This window comes from Manacus candei, unplaced genomic scaffold (assembly GCF_025592945.1).
Source record: "Manacus candei isolate 608988 ecotype Guabito, Panama unplaced genomic scaffold, ASM2559294v1 h1tg000005l, whole genome shotgun sequence".
Classification (NCBI taxonomy): Eukaryota; Metazoa; Chordata; class Aves; order Passeriformes; family Pipridae; genus Manacus; species Manacus candei.
Window position 1 is genome coordinate 22449986 of NW_026138053.1, and position 24719 is coordinate 22474704.

Below are 24719 nucleotides of genomic sequence, written 5' to 3' on the forward strand. Positions count from 1 at the left end.
TGATTGAACTAAAGTGCAATGCAGCAATTTATGTATTAACTGCAAAACTGCTCACATGAACATTTCTGCTTTCATCCAAATCTTGAGAATCACAGCTCAAGTCAGAAAGAGCACTGCCATTTTTTTAATTAGGCATTTTTAGCATTGTGCATACACGAACACTCTGCTCTTAGCTTCGGGTTCCAAGTGTCCATATACAAACAGAAAAAATAGAAAGTACAGAGCCATGGATGCATGTGTTAGTCTTACTCTCTTTTCTATCAGTCTAGAAATCTAAATTAACTGCTTATGCTTTTAAACCACGAGAGGTCAACAGAAGGCCATGACCACATGTGGTTCCTCACAGGAGGTGGTACTCACCCTCTTTTCCCACTTCTGGGAGGAGGACCACTCCGCCTTTCACTCCTGGGCCCTGAGAAATTCCTCCCTGGTTTAGCTGGCCCATTGTTGCCACGTCTGTTTTGACGGTCTATCCCCGGCCGCTGACTAGAGAAGCTTCTCTTGGCTATTTCCCTTTTTGGAGCTCCGGCATTTTCTCCTGCCTTTGCAGCCACCTGTGCTGCCGCATCTGCTGTCTTCTTCTCATCCCTCTCCCGCCTCTCATTGAAGTCGCTGCTTTCCGAGGCTGTTTCCCACTCTTCATTTGCCTGATCCGAAGAATTCTGGTTGGACAAGTCTGGTGTCTTACTTCCTGACACATCCAGAGCAGGGTTGGAGGGCTCATTAACTGCACTAGTAACTGTGGCACTTGTTGATGAGCTGGTTACCACCTCACTTATCTTGGAGGCGGCCTCTCTCTCCTTTAGGCGCCTGAAGCGTGGTGGTTTATCTTGCCTTGGAGGCCGAGCAGGCCTTTGTCTTCGTGGCCTCTCTCTATTTGGATCAAACTTTCTCTCAAATTTTGGAGGTCTTTTATCAATTGGTATAGGACCATAATGCTCATTCCGTCTTGGAGGCTCCCCGTCTTCTGGTTTAATGATCTCTGTTTGCCTTGGGTTCCACTGATTGTCTCTGTAGGCCGGTCTCCTGATTGTGGATGGACGTGGAGGACGCCCACCAGGATCCCGGCCACCACGTCTGTACATTCCCCCTCTGCCTCGTCTAGAAGGCTCTCCTTTAGGGAGAAATCCTGGTTTGGGTTTGTTGTCATCATCTCTTATGTATGTTTTCTCTAGAGATCTGTTGTCTACCCTGATATTGTTCTCGGGTTTGAATGACAGGGGCTTTGGAGGCTTCTTGCCATCAGCTCTTTCTTCTCTTTTGGGGTGCTTGCCCTTGATGACACTGTCTTTGTCTGACAGCAGTGTGTCACTTGCGCTCTCGTGCACTTCGCTGTCGGAGTCTGTCTCTGAACCGTGCTGGCGCCGCCGCTTCGGGATTACCTCAAAGTCAGAGCTCTCGCTACGAGTTTCACTCTCTTCTCTTTGCCTAACAGGCCCTGAAGGCACGTGGTCTGTTCTAGGCTTAGGATCTCTGTAGTGTGGGTACTCTCTATTATGGCCTCTGCTGCCCCGACCACGCCCTCCATAAGAACCCCTGTAGCTACGGCCTCTGGAATAATACTCGCCGCGACCTCTGCCTCTGTATCCCTGATCTGGGAACCAGTCTCTATCCCTGGCCTCCTTCCAGTATGTCCTAGGTGGTAAGCCAGGCTCTCTCTTTACTGGCCTGGTTTCTAAGCGTGGTTTCTCCACAACCTCCTTGCTGACCACCTTCTCAGGCTGCTTCTCCTCCTTCGCGGTGGGAGCGGGCGGCTGCGTGTGGGGCTGTGGCTGTGCTGCCAGCGGAGCGGGCGGTGGCGCAGGGATGGCCGGGGGAAGCTGGGGAGTGGCCGGCTGGGCAGCTGGGAGCTGCTGCTGGACTGGGGGTGTGGGGGCCTGCACCACAGCCTTAGCTGCAGGCTCAGGCTGGCTGCCCTCCTGGCTCGCCGGGGTCGGAGCAGCATCCTGGGTTATCTTCTTAGCCAGAGGAGCGCTGCTGGAGGTGGATCTCTCCGGCTCAGCCTGAGGCAGTGGCACTTGAGGTGCTTCCTTTTTGTCACTTTTTTCAGGTTTGCTTGTTTTTTCACTGGCTGTCTTTTCTCCTTCTTTTTCCTTTCTCTGCTCACGCTCTTCTCTCTGCTCACGCTCTTCCTTCATATCTCTAAGCACAGGTTTTTTAATAGGACCTGATCTTCTGACTGGTCTATCACCGCCCTCATCTCTCCTGCCATAACCTGGCCTAGGACCCCATCTTGTTTCAGACTTAGGTTTGAAAGTTTTCTCAGGTTTTGGTCCTTCTGATGTTCTATTATTGATCAAAATCTCTTTTTTCGGTTTGATCTCAAGTCTCTCAATTGTCTCCTTTGCCTCGATAGGCCTGTTGTTTAATTTAGGGATATTTGCTGCTGTTTCATTCCTCTGGTCTTCTGATTTTAGAGAGTGACTTGAACCATGGGAAATGCTTCTCTTTAGTGAAGAGTGACTTTCCCCCACAGGCACCAATTCTTCTGGAGAGCTACGTGTAACTTTCTCATTCACTCCTTCAAAATTAACTGCTGTGTTAGGTGCGTCAGTTTGGAGAGGTTGTACATCTTCCAAAGGCCTGCTTGGGAATTTCTGTACCTCTACGTCTCCTGATTCTCTGAAAAATTCTGTCTTTGGATGAGAGTCCAACTGGTTGTGTTCTACAGGATAAGCACTGGCAGGGACAGCAACTCGTTCTTGCTCCAAGTGTGCTTCAGACCTAAGCAGAAAGCAATTAAGAATGTTAGTGTGGGGGAAAAAATTTACTCATACATATACTCACAAATCAAATAATTTTCTATTAAGGATTTGTGTCAGTTCTAGGAAGTAACAGGCAATAATTTTAAATGAAGCCCCCAAGTATTGCCCAGACAGCAACAGAGCAAAAAGAATTTCTGAATACTTTTAAGACACAGAGGAAAAGCTTTCCTGACCATCCATCAAGCAGGAAAGGTCAGAAGTGACTGTCCTGCTTTATACCACTTGTACTTAACACACCATTTTTGAAACAAATATACATCAGACAGAAGTTCTCTAATATGGGAAGAACTGAGAGCAGATGGAGAAAAGAACAACACTGCAGGAGTGTTCTACAAAACTGAAAATTCAAAAATATGGCAATCACCATTCATCAGATTAAGCTAAGGGTCCTAAACCAAGGGGTAAATTGTCTTTCTACACTGGACTAGAGAGCAGGGGTGCCTTCTATTCCATACAACAGTACTAAGTACACTGCATCCCTCAGTCACAACTCCCTTTCAAGTTGTGTGTGAAGAGCAGCCACAACCCAGTCAGTTTAAACTGTTTCGCAACAAGTTACACAGCCAAGAGTGTGAGTCTGTGTGACTCACAGAGGTGACGTGCAGTGGCACATAACTCAGGCTTTACCTCACGTCGTCAGGCTCTTCCAGCACTTTGGGAGGAGAAGTAGATTGCTGAGACTCCGTGTGGGGGTAGGGGTCTGACCCCCACATCATGCGGGGCTCTGACAGAGGCACAGTGTGCTCCCTTGCCGAGCGAGCCATGTGTTCAAATGAATCCGAGCCAGCTGCTGATCCCTCCATCTGGTCTCTTCTCATCAGTGGCTTGGGAGGCATAATTCCTGAGGCAGAGTTAAGTTCAACAATTGAAACAAGTTTAACAACAGCAAAGAAACCCACCTCAGTACAAACAAAGCCTATCAGGAGGTACAAAACAATGCTGTTCTCTCCCCTCCACTCTCCTTTCCTGACCCTCCACTGTCAAAACCAAACGTCTATTCAGGGCCAGCTGACCTTGGAATGACTAAATCATCCTCAACACTCATATCCCATGCACCAACAAAAGGAAAAATCTGTCTGCTTTCATTATAACGGGGAGAACCAGGTCTGCAGACCTTCATGGATGAAGTTTCTGCTGTAAGATCTCAATGGCAAAAGGCAAGATGAGTGTACACAGAGGTGATCTTTTGTACTCCATTAAGGACTCCAGTTCTCTTTCTTTTGTAACATTTTAAAGACATTCTGTAGTTTTGACTGACTTTGCTTAGCCTGCCATTTTCTCTGTTCATTCCCTGCACTCACTGAGGATATCCATTCCCTTGCTCATTAGTTGGGCAGGTATCTCTGTTACATTACATGACAGACTTCTATTATTTATGCCAAACAGCTTTCCTAACTGCAAATCAGATGGCCATTCCACAAATTAAAAAGGACTTTTTAGTGCCAGGAATCTGAAACCACGAATTTATTAAGACTATGGAGTTGCTAGTATGTCATACAAAAGTAACAAAATTTCATGGGTTTTTGAGAAAGTAATGTACTGCCAAGTGCTAACATGTAATGAAACACAAATGGTAAATACACTCTTTCAGTTCAACCTAACTCATGCCAGCTTTACTATCTGTAACAAAGTAGAGGTTTATGCTGACATTCTGAATCATCTTAACTGTCACTAACATGGTTGCAGTGTGATAGCTGTGATTTTACTTTAGAGTCAAAGGGATACATTCTCATACATCTATAATTTTAGTCACATATGATTAAAATCTATTTTGTCTCAAACAATAAAATAATGTCGGTTTCTTCTTAGAAACCCACCCATTCACCAAACAAAGTGTGGTCAGGGAAAGATTTCTATTTCAAACCCAAGTAAATTCAACAGTCAAAGAAATGCTTCCAGATTTACCAGGATGAATAGGAGGCATGTCCATTGCAGGTCTTCCTGACATCATCCGTGGGTCCATGTAGGATTGCATCATGAGCCACCGTGGATCAAAGCCCATGGAAGCCAAATGCTGAGGATGTGGCTGCATGGGCTGGTAAAGGGGTCTGTGCTGGGGGGGTGGGACAGGGCCACTCGAAGGCTGGGAGGGAGCAGACTGTGGAAGGACACTTTGCTGCTGCTGCTGCCACTGCTGCTGCTTCATTTGCTCCTGCACAACAGAAAACAGTATTACAGGACTTTCTGTTAAGATGAAGACTTGAGCAGAACTCAAATAACCCTTGTAAACAAGTAGTACAATTATCTCTAGGACACTAAGCATTTCTGAGTTAATTGTAAACATTCATCAGGATGAACCAGGAGTAAACCAGACTGGACGATTTAAAATAGCTACAGCTTTACTGGTGTCCAGCTGAGACACAGAACAACCTATACTTCACACATGTCATTAATGCAAAGAGCTCTTCAGATCACAGGACCCAAGTTCAACTCACATTCGTGAGTGTCAAACCCTTTTAGGAAAAGCTGCAGAAACAATGATCAGTCATCAGCCCCCTGGTTCCACAGGCAACCACAGCACAGTGCCAGTGTGAGCCAGTTTTAAAACCTCTCTTGCCTTCTGCTCACTTTTGTACCTTGAAGGTTCAAGAAGTGTTTCATGGAATTCCTGCCAATACCATGGATGTTATAGAAGCTGGAAACCAACAACTTAAGCTTTTTGAAACTCCTGTGGTCATGTTCTTACTCAGAATGAAGCAGAAGACATTCTTTAAATGAGCTTCCTTCTTTTAATGAACTGGTTCATTACCTGCTGCCTCTGAAATCTTGGTGGCAGTGATTTCTGGAACTGTTTAGAATAGCCTGAGGAAACAGCAGGACGAGGCTGAGATCCCGAATCCGGCTCACTCTCATGAGTCACCTGTGAAACCTCTTTCTCATTCCGACCACTGTCTTGTCGAGTAAAGACTGCTTGATCTTCTGAAAAACAACAAAAACCCCACACGAGGGAGACAAGAGTGAACCTCAAAACTACGACAATTTCACCACAATGTCAGATAAAGAACGTTGTCCTAAAATGTCTGCCTTCTCTAACGTCACAGGCTCAGTTTCCAAAACCAATAAAAGCAAAATAAAAAAGTCAAGAACAAGCCCTCAAAGAGACCACTGTTGTTAACAGATCTCTCAGTGTCCCTTTTAAACTCAAATACACTGGGTAATCAACCACTGACATTTAGGTTGTACCTATGATGTGATTTAAGAAGTGGTGCATCAATGATACCACAGTGCATTTGAATCAACTTTTTTTTATGAACCAAGGCTTGGTTTAGAATAACATAAAGGATAACATAACCTTACTAAGCACAGTCTAACGGATCTGTTGTGGCATTCAAGTTCCACTACAAAAAATGTACCATGTTTAAATAGCTGCCCTTTGTGTCTACTTCTCTCAGCTTGCTGAAAGAACAAAATAGCTGAAATAATTTGCAATGCTTTTTAAGCAACACGGGTGGCTCACTCTTCTTTAGGAATAGAAGAAAGCCTACATTTCTATCTGTATTCCTCAAAGTCCAGCCCAAATCACAGAACCTATTTTATTCCCTAATCTTTTGATGAGCTGGGCAAACAGGCCTAGCTCAAAGGACAGTTATCAGATGTAATGTGTCGGGAAAATAAATGGTCTAGATGCACTAGGTTAATTAGGTATGCAAATTAGACTTCTAGACTACAGCTACACTCTGTGACTCAGCTTTAAGAAGGATAACTCCTAGTTGTGTGCAAGGATACCTTTTTCTTCCTTGTTATTCTTGGTTTCACTTTCTTGTTTTTCTGCTACAGGTGTTGCCACCAGTTCTACAGGCTCAGGAACCTCGTGTGCTGGTTTCTCCTCTTCTTTCTCTTTCTCATTCTCCTTCTCTTCTTTCTCCGTCTCTTTTTCTTTCTCTTTCTCCACTTCTGGTTCTTTTGCCTTATCCAGTTTCTCTTTTTCTTCTTTTTCTTTTTCTTTCTCCCTTTCCCTCTCTTTTTCCTTTTCCTTCTCCCTCTCTTTCTCTCGCTCTCTCTCCCGCTCCCTCTCCTTTTCCCTCTCCCTCTCTCTTTCCCTCTCCCGCTCCCTTTCCCTCTCCCTCTCGCGCTCCCTTTCTCTCTCCTTCAGAGGGTCTTCCCGGGAGGGTTTTGTCACGCAGCCGAATTTCTCATTTAACCGTTTCAGCTTTTCAGCACAAGCTGCTTTCCGCTGCTCTTCCATTCTCCTTTCTTCCTCTTCTCTCCGCTTACGGGCCCGCTCGACCGCAGCCGAGATCTCTGACTGCTGCCTTCTCCTCTGCTTCCAAATCTCATCTTCATCTGGGACTGGTTTAGGGGGAAAGGGTCCCTGCCTTCCCATCTGGCGATCGGGGGGAGGAGGGTGCTGCAATATGAAAACCAGTGAAGTTGAACACGTGTCACATCAACAGCCAGCTGAAATATTGCATTGAACTATCTGTCAGCACATGTATCTGCACAGCACAGACTTGGAAGAAAAAGTAAGCCCCCATCTTCCTGATGCAGTTCAGACTCTCACAACCTGAGCTCAGAAAGGAGACGTAAAGATTCAGCTGGGCTCACGTCACCCCTCCTTACCATCCTCAAGGCAAAGTGGCAGCAAAGATGACAAACAACTTTTAGATTTGGTTACAGGCTGCTCTAAATCTCAGAGACTCAGGGCAAATCTCAGACAGAAATCCCCCAAGGAGCCAAAGAATTTCAAGGTAGCTCAGGATAACAGAGATTTTAGTTCACATTTCATTTGGGACTTCATCTCCCCATCTGTCTTGGCAGTCAGCCCTCAGCAATGTTCCCATGCTCCTGTCCTCTCTAGTTCCCAACTGGGGCTGGATAATTAAAAGCTTTTGAAATTCTTGTCCATTCACATGCTACTTACAAGATGGGGCTGTTTTACACAATTAGAATCATGGATGTGCTAGGGTACCACTCCTACTGTCCCCAGGCACTATGATCATTTTACTTGTTAAAGGAAAGGTTTACTGTTATTTGAGGCATACTTTTACATTTCTTAGTCTAAATCTCTCTGCCACAGCTTTAAAGAAAGCATTAAAGAATTTAACTCAAGGAAATAAGGACAACTTCAACCTTCCTTACCGGTGGTAGAATAGATTTTGGAGGAAGAGCAGGGCCACCTCTTTCATGTATAGAAGGCTGTGGTGGACCTCGATCCTGTTGGATCAAAAAGGCACCAGGATTAAGCAAGCTCATAGCCACAGCCACACTGACAAATTTTACATTTGTTATTTTCTACTGCTTTAAGATACTACACCTAATAAGGTATCTGCATTCAATAGAAATCTGCATGCAAAACAAAGGCAAAACCACTTTCACTTTTTGTACTGAGAGCTAAACAACTTAAGAATTCACATATCCAAATGTCAGAGTTTATGTTAGTGCACCGTTTTTCCTCAGATTCAATGTAGCATCAACCCTTAAAAAACAATGTGATCTTTATATACAGAGAAAATGCAAGTAAAACCAATCTCAGTTCCTCCATCATCATTACCCGCGTCAAGAAGAAATATTTCTAGGAAATTTTCAAAGCCAACAATTTTCAAAGCTTTTCCTGGTGTTGTGAAATTAGTGTTTTAAGGTGTTTTTGAGAGACCTTAAAACACTCATTTCATGACACCTGGGGAAAAAAATTTAATATAGGGCTGTAGCAGGCATAAACTGAGGTGGTTGCCAACCTTCCCCTAACAGAGGAAACCAGAAATGGCTGAGCTGATGAATTCTACATGATCTGTATAAAATCTATTGGCCTGAGACGTGAGAAGTGAGCTCACATTACAGCAAAGTTGCCCTCACTCATGTTCATAACCTTAACTGACCTGACAGTTTGGAAAGACACCTGAGTCAGACTCTCCTGACGAGGCTGCTGCCAGAAGAGCTGAAGAGAAGAGCACACAAACCTGATCAAGCTTGCCATAAGACCCTTTGGCTGCTGCTGTGGAAACCTGGGTGGCAGACTTAGCACTTGTCTGTTCTTCTGCTTCCTTCTGGTCATCGGGACTCTTGGAATCTTTTGATGGTGTTTGTTCATCACTATGTGCAAAGAAATAACAAAAATGGAATGTGTACTCCACACAGGTATTTAGTGATTATCTTCTAGCCTCAATGGTTCTTAGCAAAGGTTGCCCAGAGCAGGATAATACACACCCAGCTGACTGGAGTCTGCAGGCAGTCATGCAATTTAATACAGTATTAAATTACTGGAATAAATGTTATTGCAATGAGTACCTGCACTAGTTTCATTCAGTCTTTCCAAAAGCTAGGTTAGTTAAGTGACAGCTGGCAACACCAACTCACCCACTTTCCTTCTCTTTTTGACTACTTCCTTGCTCGTCATCATCACTGAAGTTCAACTGCTCGGTGTAATCCACCTCACTCTGAGCACCTGATGCGTAAACAAATGTTCCATTAATCTTTCGGAAACGTTCCACGTACAAATAGCAGACCATTAATCTGATGTTCTTACCTGCCCAACCTTCATCAGCCTCAGCATCCAGATTATCAAATTTATCAAGTTCTTTGAGTTCACTAGCACTAAGAATGGATGGGCGCTCAATGGGTTCTGAACACCAGGAAGGTGGGCCTCTTCCCCTTGGGCCTCTAAAAAACGGAGACAGAAACAAAAGCCACTATTTATCCACAAATGACTAGATAAAAGGTCAACTTGTACGACAGCTATTTGAAATACACAGTACTGTTCTCTCAAACAGTATAAATGTGAAGTCTCCTCTACAGGTGTGACTACCACAATTCAAACTACTGCTACACCACCAGAGGGTTCTTTGTGACAGAGGAACGCTGGATGCTATAGCCTTGCTTGCACACTTCACAAACAACTCAGACATGGGCTGACAGCAGAAAACCACATGCCTTGTAGCTTTCACACAACACACTGCACAGATCTGGCATCCTTCTCAACACCCATTTATCCACCCTGCAGATATTTCTTTATACTTTTCATGCTTTCCCACTGTCAAAGACTCTGTACCATCTTCCTACTCCCATACTCAAGCTCTCCCAGTCATCCCTCTCAACCCTCCTATCCTCCTCCTGATCCCAATAACGGATCAACTGTCAGTTTGTACCCTGCTGCCCACCAGATCCCCTATTTCCTCATGCATGTGCACAGTCCTCCTCAACTATGGAAAAATGCACAAAAAGGAGGAAAACTGATTTGGTAACACATTAGATTTGAGAACTAGGAATTAACTCCTTTCACTGTAACAATGGAAGAGTCCTTTTACAGGCAAAATACTGGCTGAAGTTTCAAACGTATCCCCAAGTGACTTTTGCTCTTACAAACCAAAAACCCTGTAATGTGCAGAATTTCCTTAAGTTTTGCAGTTGAGTTGTCAAGCACAAATCACTCCATGGCACTGCTCCACACAAGCCAAACTTGGGAGACTAACCAGTGGCAGTTCTTATGCAGTGTATAATGATCATTGAGAGAGTGCAAATTTCTTCATTTTTTTTTTAAACTAAGTCCCCGGCTTCATACCCACACAACAAACACTTATAAGGTTTCTTACCTGCTAGGCTCAGAATTGGGGAATCTTGTTGGACCTTGCATGGAAGGAGGATATGCCATTCTAGGATACTGATTAAACATCTAAAAAAGTTTTAAAAATAGGAGTCATTCATTAAAAAAAGTGTAACTGCATTAAGCATACTGAGAGCATAAAAAGAATCACAATGGAAGTAAAGCATGACTTTTCACTCAAAAGACATTCTGCTTAATATCAGAGGTGTGTGACATCAGGACACAAGTGTTAATAAAGTCCTGACAAGTTCAAACTTGGCATAGCAGGAGCAGCAACAGGTAGCCACATCCTCTGAGGTGCTGGTTTCAATCCCACCCTTCCAGCAGAACTGCTGAGTGTTCCAAGGAGGGAAGAGAAAGGGGCATAAGGAAATCACACCAGCCAATAATCAATTCCTGCTGCTTAAAACTGTTCATGCAGCCATCACTTACATAAGGTGGCATCATTGCTCTGTACTGAGATGAGAGGGGTGGCTGCTGCTGCCCATTCAGCTTGGGCTGAGGGACCTGTGGCAACCGCACATCCCTCTTGTCTCCTGCCTTCTGGCCATCGTTTTGTTCTGCTGGTGTAGCATTGCCATCTTCCTTAGCTTCTTGATCTGTTGGAGAACCAGGAGAGTTGTTCTTAGTACCCCCTTCTCTCCAAGCAGTAGCATCTGCATGGGCAGAATTAGTACCAGAAAAACCCAGAGTAGACTTCATATTACTGATTTACAGACAGGGATGATGAGAAGCACACTGTTCCCATCCAGTTCTCAGTGGCACAGAGATCTGTGCAGACACACCTTCATACCTGGTACTGAAACAAGCAATGGCCACTTGAGGAAACAGAAGCTGCTCCTAATCCTCTTCAGCCCTGTGTCCAGCTGTGTTCCTGAAGGATCAGCTCTAAATTCATGGACTGCTCTAGTTGTCCTACTCTACCTTCCAAAACACAGTGCCATTTAGGAAGGATTCTGATTATAGCACAAGAGGGAAACCAGATTTAGCTGTGCTAAGTGGGCCACTGTTGACTCAGTGTGAAGATGCTGTCAAAGGAAAGATTAAGCTCCCTAAGCAGCAAAGGCCTACAGGAAACTCTCGAGAAGCTCAAAAAGAAAGATAACACACAGGTATATGCCAAAGTGAAACCAGATATCCAGAGTCTGGCTTGTATCTCTGCCTGATAAGAATGGAATAGAAGTGATTAGGGCTGTACTTCTCCGTGTGAATGTCTAGCAAAAAGTCCAGGAAAAGTAAGGGATTTTAATGACCTATCACTTGTGCCAGGCAGTCCATTCTTTTAGGAGTTTCTGCCTACAGACTAAGAGGGTCAGGACAAAAAAAACCCCAGAGTACTCAGAAGCAGTTCTCAGATCCATGAGAACCAAAAGAAATTCAGACACACACTGTAAATAGTATTCCTTTAAAGAAACAAACCCTTTAAGGAGTGATAAACTGTGCTCCTAAGTATCCATTACAGTTCCTGCACTTATCTTTGCTGGGGAGCACAGCTGCTAAAGGGGCAGTACTAGCCAAGTCATTTAGCTTTCTGCTGTCAGACACGAAAGAAGGGCTTAATATAGCATGTACAGTGCTGCCCAAAACTGTAACTGCCTGCAGGAGGCTGGGACTGACATGCAGAGCTGTTCTCCTCATTTGGCGTTGGACAGATCTCAAATTTCCTGACAATTTATTCTTTATACCAAAATCCAGCAAGGACCTGAATAGGGACATGGTCCCAACCTGCAGGACCTGACAAAAAAATGAAGGAAAGCCAGAGCATGTAACATGGAAAGGAGTTAAGGGTTCCCTGAGAGCCCAAACCCTTTAAAAGCAGTTCACCTTGTGCCTTGCACTGGTACAAGACAGTCCTGCCCACAGTGCAGGACAGGACCCTCAGTCCGTCAAACCTCATCAAAAGCAAACTTCTGAGGGAGAAAGGAATCTTGTTTTCCACTGGTAACAAGCACAACCCCAAATGCCTCCCTGTTACAAGGACCTGGGGAAGCAATCCATGCTTCTTCCCTGAGAGCTGCAAACCCAACACCGTTATGGGTTGTTTTCAGTACATCTAATGCCCCACAGCCTGAACAGATCCAGCTGGTCAGAGCACTGCAGCCATGAACCAAAGATGCCAATGCCTTTCAAAGCACAATCCACTCTTTGGGTATCTTGCAGATTAAGCTTTCATTTCAGGATTTTTCAGGCTCCTCTCTTACGAGTACTAACCATTTGGGGACAACCCTAATGACGACTTATATAATTAGTTAATATTACAAGAATTCTTTAAATACATATTTTAGCTGTTGTGACATCAACCAGTTGGAAGTAAGAAAAAGTCAATATTGTGCAACTAACAAGTGTTCCTCAGAGCACAACTGGAGTACTGACCAGACTGGGAAAATGGAAAGTGAAAGGATCAAACACTACCTTCCACACCTCAGGAACACAGTAAAGCAGAGTAAAGTCTGAAATATCCATTTCTTCAGTGCAGGAGCATGTTGATTAAAACAATATATTCATCAATTTTGTACAGGGCCCAATTAATCCTCTGATATGTTCCACACCCATCCATGCAGTTACACAGAAATTTGCAGCACACACTTACTTTGTGGTCGCAGGCTGGGTCCTGATCCATGGAGCTCTTCAGGTGCATCTTTATCTTTACCTGACTTTTCCTGATCCCCAGCTGCCGGCAGACTGGGAAATTCTTGCTGGAAATAACTATTTACTGGAAGAGGTGGACCTACACAGCAAGATATTCACAAAGTCACAACTTCCTGTAGTCAAAACAGTTCAGAGAGCAATAGAAGCCTGTTCATCCTTCAAAAGTGAGTGTTAAAGCCACATTCATTTACTGGTAATGTAATTCACATAAGTAAAGAGCAATCCTTGTAAAGTGTTCATGTTTGCTATCAGAGTTGTTAAATTTATTAGACCAATAATCACAGTTGTTGGGGCTGAGAAAAATCCAGAAGCACCAGAGAGGAATAATGGACAATGGAACAAGGAACACAGGGAGTACCTGAAGTTCCTCAGCTCTGTAAACACTTTCCCCCACTCCTTCCAGGCAAAGGTTCCCTCCTTTTCATTCTATAACTATAATGCACCCAAGAATGGGCAACTATGTTACTGCAATGCCTTTAAGATTAATTACTGTTCTAATAATAAATCTTCAGGACTTTAAAAGGCCACAGCTTTTACCTTATGAGAGAAGTATCAAGAATTGTAGCGTTCTTGATTTCTATAAACCTTTGACATTATAACTCAAGATTGGAATTTAAGACTTCTGTTGTACCTGGTATGGAAGTCAAATATACAGGTTGTCTTCCTCTTTAGAAGGTTTTGTTGGCATCTACTTTGCACCAATTTCTTCACCTCCCCATTCACATAATGGATAGACCTATATCAGCAGCACTGTAGTGCCCAATCACTGATTATCTTGCTGAGGGGAAATTTCTGTTCCAACAGCCTGAATAACACCCTGTTCCTATACCTGTCTTTACTACTGGCTGCTAAAAGAGACGTGGTGTTAGCCTACAGAGATTACTGGGCACACTCACAAAAAGGGATCTGAACACATGCCATCCAAAAGCCCCCATTCCCCAAGCTGTGCTTTTTTAACAACTAGAAAAGCTTTTTTCCCTCCACTCTCTGAAGGAATCATTCCTAACAATAAAATGCAGGGATTTCAGTGGACTTTGGTTGGGTTTTTTCCACAATAAGGAGTCAAGCACAGGATAAACTCCTTACTCTGTACTTTGTAAAAGCATGACAGTAAACGCCACTGTTTATCCTGGTGCCTACAAACTGCCTTGAAATCTTTCCATTTTCATTGAATTCACATACTACAGATCACATTAACTTTTCTTTTGTTAATGGACACTGACTGTTCATGTTCCCATGCAGCTGCATCCAAAGACTTGCTCTTAACAGGACTGAAAACCACTCACACTAACCAGATGACCTGCCAGGCAAGGGAGCCCCTTCCCAGATCCCAGGCCATGCAACATCCATGAGTTTGATGAATCTTCAAAAACGTTTTCTGCTCAAGTCTACACTGTGAACAGCAACAATGTTTTAAAGGCAAAGTAACAGCATCAGCGATCTCCTTGATTGTGTTTAAGCTCTTAATCTGAAACAGCCAGAATGTCAGCCAGTAGTTCAGACAGAACTTAAAGAATTCAAAGATATTTTGGCAGCATTTAACCCCAAATGTCAGCCAATGTCTGAGCTGAAAAATTCATGCTGCTGTTACATTTCAGAAGGCTCTCCTTTCTACATGGTCACGGACAGGATCAGGAAAGGGTTTAGTCTTGCCTCACTCAAGTTTTACGAGAGCATGAGGCAGTGGCTGAGTGACTGCTGGAACACTCACAAGGCATCTGGAAACAGTACAGGTTCCAAGAGCCAACTGCAGCTCAGGAAAGCATGAGCACAACAGGTGTACCCTGAGTTTCAAACCAGAGGACAGCAAGCAGCTGATCCCAATTCACATCCAGTATTTCTTCTGGAAACAGCAAACCCGCTCCTGCATTAATTGAATGAAATGAGGGTGCCATCTGGGCTTGGCACACAAGCTGCCATGGTAACTATGAAATAATTAGCTAAACGCATTTTGAAGCCACTGAGCCGAATCACTATTTCCTGTGTCATGGAGATGATCTTATCAGCTTATGCAGAAAGGCTGGTGTGCAGATCACTTTGCATCAGTGTGAATTCCTTTTTTTTATTCCACAGAGATCTTGTAAAAGCTTATAGGAGAAAAGTTCCTATATTTGACAATGAAAGAAACACTGAACATCAGAGAGGAGAGCAAGAAATGAAGAATGTAGGATTGTCACTTCTAATATTTAGTGTGACAAAATCCCAAATCATTGGATATGTGATGTTAACAAACTATATAATGTCTAAGAAGTGACCTCCACGCAATTTAGATTTTACTATTTTAAAATCTCTATTCAGAAGAGAATTCACTTCTTCAACTTGAAAGCCTAAACTCCATTTTACAGCCACAGAAAGTCTGCAATACTCAAATTTAAGGAACAAAACACATTGCAGGGTATTTTTCACAACGGAGACACAGGAATTCTAAGTAACTTCTCACTCTACAAGCATTTAAAAAATCTGCTGAAGATTCAGTTCTGATCTTAACATTTATAATGTAAGATTAAGTCAAGATTCACACCAATGGAAATAGTTCTCCATCCTTTCATACAATTATGTTAGACAAACCTTTAACTTTTCCCCAGAAAAAAACTACTTGAACACTATCACTTTGATACTAAAATAACCAAGGAATCTATAAAATAAAGGGGAAAGTATTGCTGCAGCATGTGTTAAAACAGAAACACAACTACACGCACTTCGCACAAAATGATCCAAAATTATGATCAGGATTATGACCACCAAGTGTTCACGACTCTCCTTCCCATGCCAAGAACTGCAGATGTTGCAGGAACTGACTGTGATTCTCTCTCCTCACCACAGCCATTTCTGAGGTTTTACACTGCCACCACCATTTCCCCGTCAGTTCAGAAGAGGTGACTACCCCAACCCTTTACAAAGCAGTCAGACCTGCTGATAAATCCTCCTGCAGCTGCAGTGACCAGCCACTGTCTCACCTTCCAGCCTGGAAAAGTGCTTCCACAACTTTCCCCAGTCCCAAGTGGCCAGGTCAGGACTCAAAGGACTGCTGGGTGTGGAGGTTTCTCCCAGCAGCATTCCCAGCCTGCTGGGCCAGGCAAGAACCCTCCACCTGACCAGCACTTACCGTCCTGTCCACCTGGCTTGGTGTTGGCCCAGGATTTGGCAACAGGAGCTGCTTCTGGAGGAGCAGGAACAGCAGGTTTTGGCTGTGTCTGCGGCACGTCTGGCTGTCTGCAACGAAGAGGAAAAGCACTTGTGAATACAAGAGGGTGAGCACAGGATAAGCTCGTCAGGATTGCAAACAAGTGAATGAAATGAGGGAGCTGTGCAGCTGAGGAACCAATAACTACTTTTCCGCAGAAGAAGCATTTTCTTACATAAAAGAAGTTGTTATAGTAACAGTCAAAAAAAAATTGAATTAATTAGCTAATTCTTTCAAGAGTCCACTTCCCAAAGCGGAGAGGAATGAATGAAAATGGCTGGGCAGAAAATACAGTCAGGCATGAACTGAATTATAACTTTCAGAGTAGTGTATTGGACAATCAAAAAACCATCCATCTACAACCACTGAAGGAAATTATTTGGAATAATGTTCCCTTGCCTCAGGAATTACTAGAGGAAACCATTACAAAACCACCATGAACCGAGAGAAAGAAGGCAAAAACGTCAGAAACTAGAAGTAAAAGAACTGATAAGGAAAGCTAAAGACATCATGAAAAACTGCATGGGTACCAGGAACTGGAGCTGAGAAGCTGAAGGCTTAAGAAATGGTCTCAGTCTCACCACCTTAACAATGAAGAGACATAAGCACTCTTTTTGTCCAATGTAAAAAAACTAGACACATAAGACTTTCCTAGTCTGCAGATTCAGAGATATTGTTTAACTTGGTTCCATAAAAGCTATTTCTGAAATCTGCATATTCAGATAACAGAAGACCCACAGCATTTGTGTCTACAAGTCAAGACCTCCAGCTCATTAGCAGTGACTTTTGATAAAAGAGGAACTCTGGGGCAAATCCTGTAGTCTAAAATCACTTTACTATACCAGTAAAGAGATAACTAGTGCAGTATCAAGTCAAGTAACTCATAGGAAGCAATTGTGTTTTAAGCAGATCCTACAGTAATCCTAAATTTCTGAGGGCTGAGAAGTCAGTTCCATTTGGGTTCTGCAGTGATCCACCCACGCCCTACACAGTAGTCTGAGAACTGACACAGAAGTAAACATCATTAAAAAAAATCATTACTGGGGAGAAACACACAGGCTTCTCACAAGGACAACTGAATGCAATTTTCATTTGTTTCCAGAGATTACTGTGATTAAAAAAAAAAATTATCTTTTTTTTTTTCCTGTTTCCACTTGTACTTTCTTACAGCTGCACATTTTCTAAGCAGATTTTGGGGAAGTTGTAACTTCCATGGCTATATTTTGTCACACACAAGGGAAACAAGGAACAAAACTGTTAAAGAAACTATTCCTTGCATTCATACCCTGTTTCAAAGCCAAGCCACTCAGAATTTTATTTATCTAAGCACTGTCCTATAGGTGTGGGATGAGGGAAAGAACTCAGCTAAATTAATCAAATCAATACACAACAGGCTGCACTGTCCAGGAACAAGGGACTGTGACCCACAGAACGAGTCACAGCTCAGGAAAGCAGTAAAAAACCTAAATTACAGGGAACAGCTCACTCACGTGAACTCCAATGCAGTGATACAAGAGACTAAAGCAAACTCTTATCAAGATGTTCCCATTACCCACAAGGCTTGTGAGAGGAACAATAAAACACTCCACGTGTAAACTGCAGCACTTCAAGCATGTTGAAATATCACAGAAATACAGGAGTAGTTACACAAATGGCCTGAAGACTTGAGCAAACACTTCAGATGGTCCAAATTAGGAGAATCTGCTCATGGCCTGGGCATACACACCTGTTCCTGGGAGCAAATCCCTCCCCCTCCTTGTTTTACTTGTATGGGGTCTTCAAGGCCTTTATCAGAATAATACATATGCAGACACAAAGGCAAAACACTTCCAATTGCAGATAAAGGACAGCCACTTATTTTTAAACATAACATCAACTACTGGAATGTAACACATGCAGGAGGCCATGGAAAAGCAAAGACGCAGAAAAAAAATGTGTTTTAGTCAAACAAGTTGCAGATTTAACAGGACAAAGTGCAAGTGACCTTGCAGTAGAGGAAGATGTTGTTAAAGTATCAAGCAAAACACGGGGCAGAAAACTGTAAATTTGCAGTTTCAAAAGCTTAAAATAAAAGACTGAACACAACACCATATTCCTGAAGTCTAATAGCTTTTCAAAGAGATGGCAAAAACTGACATTTAAATGTAAAAAAGTACACGAATAAATAAAGGGATGGCAAGATGGGGAAGAAAAGCTTTAAATCTCATCTTTTGCTTTCACAAGTGCTAAAAACATCCAGTCAGTGCCTCTAGCTTCAACTGTTTTTCAGAACAATCTGTATGATAAAGAATTAACATTTAAACCTTGCTTCCAGTTTTGTAGTGAAAATCACATCCTATTTTAAGCTTACGTGGCAAAATATCTGCTTTGTAGTACTTTCCAAGTAGAAACTGAAAAGTTGTAGTTTCTATTTTCTTCAGCTGTACAAATGTGAAACAAATTTAGCAGATGAAACTGCATTGAGCATGGGAAAGTTATATTATACGCAGCATAAAGTGCATCAACATTGCCATCACTTCCGTTTTGGTTTTACAACATACTGGAGGAGTTTGAAACAATAGTGTAGTTTAAGACAGAAAATTTTTTAAGTCTGTAGAATTTATGGCATTCTAGCAAAAAATCCTGAAGTGCAAATATCAAGAACCATTAGAAAAATAAAGCAGAGATTCAAATAAATGTATATAAATCAAGAGTTTCTGCGTTTTCTGTGCCATAGCTCAGCACAATCACAATTAAACAGATATTTGCATACTTTCATGAATTTGAATATTATTATTTAACTTAGCTGCTGTGCATCTCAGGGTTCCTCCTAGAGTTTCAAGAGAATTTTACTAAAGGGGGTTATACTGATTTTACAAAAATATTTCCTTTAAGCAGACATCAAAAGTTACACACAGGTAGCCACTATGTGACTAAAGGAAATACTCTTCCCTCATGTGGACTTTTTAGGTAGACCACTTCCATTTTAAGTGTGAGGGGTTTTTTTGTATGTGTGGGTTTTGTGGGTTTTTTTTTTAGCTATCCTCCTAACAGCAAGATTCTTCCTCACAAAAATTAGTAGTGGTGCTATTTCCTCTCTGGCAGCTACTCTGAGGACTTTATCAAGTTCTGGGCCCCTCAGTTCAGGAAGGATGTCGAGGTGCTGGAGCAGGTCCAGGGAAGAGCAACAAGGCTGGTGAAGGGACTTGAGCACAAGTCCTGTGAGGAGAGGCTGAGGGAGCTGGGGTTGTTCAGCCTGGAGAAGAGGAGGCTCAGGGGAGACCTCCTCACTCTCTACAACTCCCTGAAAGGAGGTTGTATCCAGGTGGGGGTTGGTCTCTTCTCCCAGGTAACAAGCAGTAAGACAAGAGGGCATGGTCTCAAGTTCTACCAGGGGAAGTTTAGGTTGGATATTAGGGAGAATTTCTTTACAGAGGTGGTAATCAGGCACTGGAATGGGCTGCCCAGGGAAGTGGTGGATTCTCTGCCCCTGGAGGTTTTTAAGATGAGACTGGATGTGGCACTTGGTGCCATGGTCTGGTAACCACGGTGGTAGTAGATCAAGGGTTGGACTTGATGGTCTCAGAGGTCTTTTCCAACCTGGCTGATTCTATGATTCTAAGTCTAGCCAATTCCTCCCCAGGCCCTGCCCATCCCTAGTTTTGGGGAAACTGGAGAGAACTGGCACAGCAAACCAAGGCAGAGCTCATCGGTCACTTACTTTTCCTCTTCGTGCTGTTCTTGTTTCGAAGCCCATCCTGTGCCGTCTTTAGGCACGATGTTCACATTGGGGTCATTGCCTTTGTTCTCTGCTTTGAGACTGGGCAGGTTGGCTGGGGGAGGCATCCTCCTGGAAATAGCAACTTTTCCAAGGCTCTGTAATCCATGGCGTGCGGCAACTGCAGGGCAAAGCAGAAAGGGCAAGTCAGTGGGGCTGTTTAGCAGACAGGGCTTATGCAAAGCTACACAGAAACGCCCTGAGAGAAGTCAGAAAAGTTTCAGAGTACAAGAAACAGAAATTCAAAATGCTTCATAACTGAATTTTTTTAAAAAGGCAATTGGAAATACTTGGTTTGGGAGAACTTGAGTATTTTTTGAACAGCCATTATTCCAGATTAAAAAGGATATGTGGCCCCACCTTTACACACAGAAAGCTAGAGAAGTCACTTAAAATACAATGCTGATGTCTTAATATCCTTCAATATTTCATCAAGCATAATTCTCTTGCTCCTTTTGGAACTTAGTGTACATTGATGAGTCCAGGAATATCCACATGGGTCCAGCCCAGTTCTTTTTTGCTGCCAATTTCAGTTGGCAGATGTTGCCCTCACAAAAACATTCCTACAAAGTGCATTAGCTCCAGACTACGAGCATAAAAAAGCAGTACAAAGCTAATGCACCACACAGGACACTTAACCTACCAAGTAATCAACAAGTTACTGCCCTGGGCAAGCTGTGTCATCACAAACAACTCAGTTTCAACCTTTAAAAATAATATTGTGGCAAACTTTAACAAAGTTTGAATTTACTTTCCCTCTTTTACCCTCAACTTAGGCTACTATGTCAAATCAAATTCAAAACCTTCAGAATGTCATTCTCCCCTGGTTCTCAATCCCATCAGTCACGAAAAAGCAGGCCCACAGTCACCTTATTTGAGGTGTCAGTGCAAGTTTCACCCAGTGTTTGTCCACAAAACACACAAAGCACCCAACCTGAAAACAAGCATTGCCTTTTCCTTAATCAAACACTTCCAGTACCTCAAACCTCACTGCAGTGAAAAGCACAGCTGGGGAATGGCATCTCATCTGCTGATAACAAATGGAGGCACGGCTATAAACCAGTTTTTATTTACCTACATTCTACTTCCTACTAGACTGCAAATGCTGCCTCTGAACCGACACTCTTGTTTCCAGCTAACCAAAAACTATAATGAATGCTGCTTTCCACAATCCTTCCACTTCACTGCTGGACCAAGCAGGTAAGAAAAAAATCTTGCTGTGGTTAAGTGCTCATATACTTTGCAGCCTTAATTAGCACTGCAGTGATGATGAAACCGAAAGAATGCACCACTGCAGACAGTTCACTCACCTGTGGTTTTCTGAGTTTCCAGTGACTTTCCCTTGTAAGTATTAAACAGACTGAGTGTTGCATACTTTGTTTTTCCATCCTTTGCTTTTGTACTCTGGCCTGACTTTTCCGACATTTCGCTGGAAACTCATCTAGTCTGGTACCTCCTGTTCACTCCTCAAAATTTGCCTGTAAAGAAAAACAACAGAAAAGTAAAACAGTCTGAATATAAGCCAGCATTTAAGTCAGAGCTCACAGGGCAGAAGTGGACAGCATATTTAACACCACTAATGCTGTTTCATTTCAGCATACTGGAGGATGCCAAAGAATGCATTAACTCCAGAAATCTCTACCCTTATGTAACACTAGGAATTCTGAAGTATTTCCATCTCTACAATTTGAACATCACAAAATCCCGAGTGTCAGCATTTAATTAACATCAAACACTGCAGAAGTGATAAATACCATCCATGATTTCACTACAAAACAAATAATTAAAACCCAATCCCAATCCCCACAAACATGCAAAGTTTCCACCAGCAGCTATTTCTCCACTGGGGAAGCTCAATGACTTCACCCACTCCCGAAGCCAAGTGCTGAGACACCATTAACTGCAGTACAGTATTTCTGGAATTTGCTTTTTTTCCAATTAAAATCATCACAAACACAGCAGCCAGAGAAACTAAATACACAGAGTAAGACTTTTTTGTTTATCAAAACTAGGAACACGGTATGATCAGACAGGGAGGGTGAGAATTCCTTAAACCAAGAGTTACACTGTTCTTCCTGCAGCAGTAAATTGCAGGGCTGTTAGAGCAGGTCATCTCTTTCCTCCTTCCTTCCTCTGGAATAGAAGGCCTTGAGAGAAAGAACCCAGTAATTAACACTGATACTTCACTACAAGTTCTCAGAAGGAACTTGCCAGAGTCACTGTTCATCACCAGGCAGGAACACAAGGAGCATTCACTTAACCAGAACACTGATTTTAACACTCCAAAAATCCTGCTAGCCTCTTTACAATGGCATTTTTTTATATATTTCCATCTGAATTCCAGAATAGCTATGTATGCTCAAATACCCCTGTGTTTTGTTCTAAAGCAGGCAGCAAGAAGCAAGACATCCTGCTCAAATCTCAAATCCTCTGGTGATCAACAAGCTCCAACGTCAAACTCAGAGAACTGCAGAAAATCTTCAAAAGGAACTTGATTCACATTCAAGGTGCTCATGGATTAAGGAGAGTCTGCAAGGACAAGCAGTCTAAAGAACAAAGCCCTTACTTAGTCATGACGGCCATTAAATAATGTCAAAAGACCATGGAAATATTAAGCAATGTCAAAAGACAGTGGAAATTTTTTATATAGGAATGATAACATTCCCATCCTCCTCTGCCTTCTACTTCAATTTACAAGCCATGATTGAAAAGATGAAAAAATTAAGATGGCCAATAACCTTGGGGTGGTTCAGCTTCAGCATAACTTGGGCCAGATGCTTTTCTACTACAACCCATGCAGGCTGCTGCCAAGGGGACAGTCTTAATCTTCCTATGGGGCCACATACATGGCTAAGAAATATATTCTCCCCTCATGAAAAGTCAGTAACTCCCAGATTTTTTTTCCAGATTAGTCAGCATTTGGCTATTTCAACAGCAAGTGTTACACCAACAGTCATTCTTCACATCATCCAAACCCATGAAACACAGGATGGAAGCAGGGAGAACCCAGCCCACCAAGCAGATCACAGACCTCAGTTTGGCTGTTAGGCCATCCCTCATCTATCCAAAAAAACTACACTTTGACACTGCAAGGTTTCACTGGAAGCCACAGCTCACTACTCAAACTATAGGTGCAGGGAAGGGAAAGCCCACCCAGCCTGACACATGAATTCTGACAAGCTTATCTTTGGAGTTATCAGTCCAGTATATTTCAAGCACCCATTCACTCTGCAGGCTGCCTCAACACTTATTTGCAATTCAACAACATGTCAAGCTTTGCCCATCAGGATTATTCACAGCCACACAACTGCTTTCAGCCAGTCTGGAGACCTGAATCCAGGAAGACTAGTTTATCAAGGTGGAGTCTAGATCAGACATTAGGCTACTCTTCCACGAGGAAAATCAGTTTATCATAAAGTCTTCAGTAAAAGGTCTGTGAATGAAGCTGGCACATTCATCCCTTCAGTTCTCCTGTTACCCTCTGCTCCCAGACTTGTATTTGCAATAAAGAGTCCACCACAATCATCCTGGAGCATCAGAGCAGGCATTGGGCAGATAATTACCAGGAACACAGGGTGGCAAACAAGCTTCCAGGTGAGCATAGAACTATGGAGTCCTATGCTATAATCACTGTGCTCACACAGCCTTTCAAGTGCAAACAGCTCATATACAGCTTTTATTTGCAGCAAAAGACTCATCCTAGTCAAGGATTTTGTACACATGAAGTAGCTTCACAACTGTGAATAATCTGGAAGCTGGCAAACAAAACCAATCAACCAACCAAAGAAAAAAGAGGAAATAAAAAGACAAATCAGGTAATTTCTTACCCCTCAAATTTACAAAGCCCTAACAAGATGCAGACAGAGCAGAAAGAAGTCTGAGAACAGTTTAAGATAATGTTTTGTCCTATTTTCCAAAGCCTGCACCTCTGGTAGAGACGAAACATGGAAAATCTTAATCATAACTCTTCTTTACAGAGCAAGACACACTTCATGGCTGGGCAGACCTTAATTGTAACAACTGTTCTTTCTACATCTGAGAGCTTAAAGAACAGGAGACAGTAACCACGTTCCCCAATAACACCTTTTTATGTTAAATTTACAAAAATTAGTCTGCTCATTACAGCTGAGCTCTATGCCTTTGATATTACTGATATTCATACTGTTTGACAAGTTTTTCCAAACTTATACTACAGAGAAAAATAAACTGAATATTTCATAATGATTAAAACATTTATAATGATTACACATTCCTCAGTAATGTGACTTGCAGAAATAAATCAAGCATCACACAGTGCTCTTTTCAATTAGGCAGATCAATATATTTCTATTTAACTAAATTTAGACCTGATACTGGTTGCCAAAGAAGATAATCTCGCAAAATTAGACTTTAGACCAGGTACTCAAGCCAGGGATGACAAATCCTCCCTCTGAAGAGCCCATGTGTCCCTCTACAAACATTCCTGCCAAGTCACACATTAAACAAGCACCCAGTGCCATCCAACGACAGTTATAAAGAGATAATTGCAAGGTTTTGAGCCACATGAAACTATCCAGCTCCAAGAGCTCCGCCTTTTCATCCAAACTTCAGTTGTACATGCTACATTCCCGTGCCAGAGCACTGGAATCACTCCTGTAGAACAACCTACCAGGTGTTTTAACACAGGACACGTTTAACCTGTGCACAGAATACATTGGCAAGTCCCAGGCTCACCAAGTGACTCTTAATTTGCCCTAACACTGACACATTCTATCAGTGAGGCAGCTGTTAGTCCAGACTCTCTCAGTCCAGCCCTTAAAGTGCTGCTGTGCCCCAGGTTTGGACTCA

At 42.8% G+C, this 24719-nt stretch overlaps 1 protein-coding gene across 9 annotated transcripts in view; it reads right to left on the minus strand.

Annotated features, from left to right (window-relative positions):
- The window catches only part of PRRC2C (proline rich coiled-coil 2C), a 70887-nt gene that overhangs the window by 32894 nt on the left and 13274 nt on the right, over window positions 1-24719 (minus strand). For 8 of the 9 annotated variants that reach the window (XM_051805591.1, XM_051805625.1, XM_051805618.1 and 5 more), the window contains exons 2-16: window positions 21203-21370; window positions 19836-20013; window positions 16058-16164; window positions 12893-13030; window positions 10735-10901; window positions 10292-10371; window positions 9229-9362; window positions 9060-9147; window positions 8663-8795; window positions 7845-7919; window positions 6492-7113; window positions 5515-5684; window positions 4671-4917; window positions 3393-3606; window positions 361-2724 (exon numbers count right to left, since the gene is read on the minus strand). In XM_051805591.1, the coding sequence (XP_051661551.1) occupies window positions 361-2724; window positions 3393-3606; window positions 4671-4917; window positions 5515-5684; window positions 6492-7113; window positions 7845-7919; window positions 8663-8795; window positions 9060-9147; window positions 9229-9362; window positions 10292-10371; window positions 10735-10901; window positions 12893-13030; window positions 16058-16164; window positions 19836-20013; window positions 21203-21317 (4832 nt within the window). In that variant the 5' untranslated portion in view covers window positions 21318-21370. The remainder of the gene's footprint in view (window positions 1-360; window positions 2725-3392; window positions 3607-4670; window positions 4918-5514; window positions 5685-6491; window positions 7114-7844; window positions 7920-8662; window positions 8796-9059; window positions 9148-9228; window positions 9363-10291; window positions 10372-10734; window positions 10902-12892; window positions 13031-16057; window positions 16165-19835; window positions 20014-21202; window positions 21371-24719) is intronic. The other variant, XM_051805573.1, reaches the window with a different exon arrangement.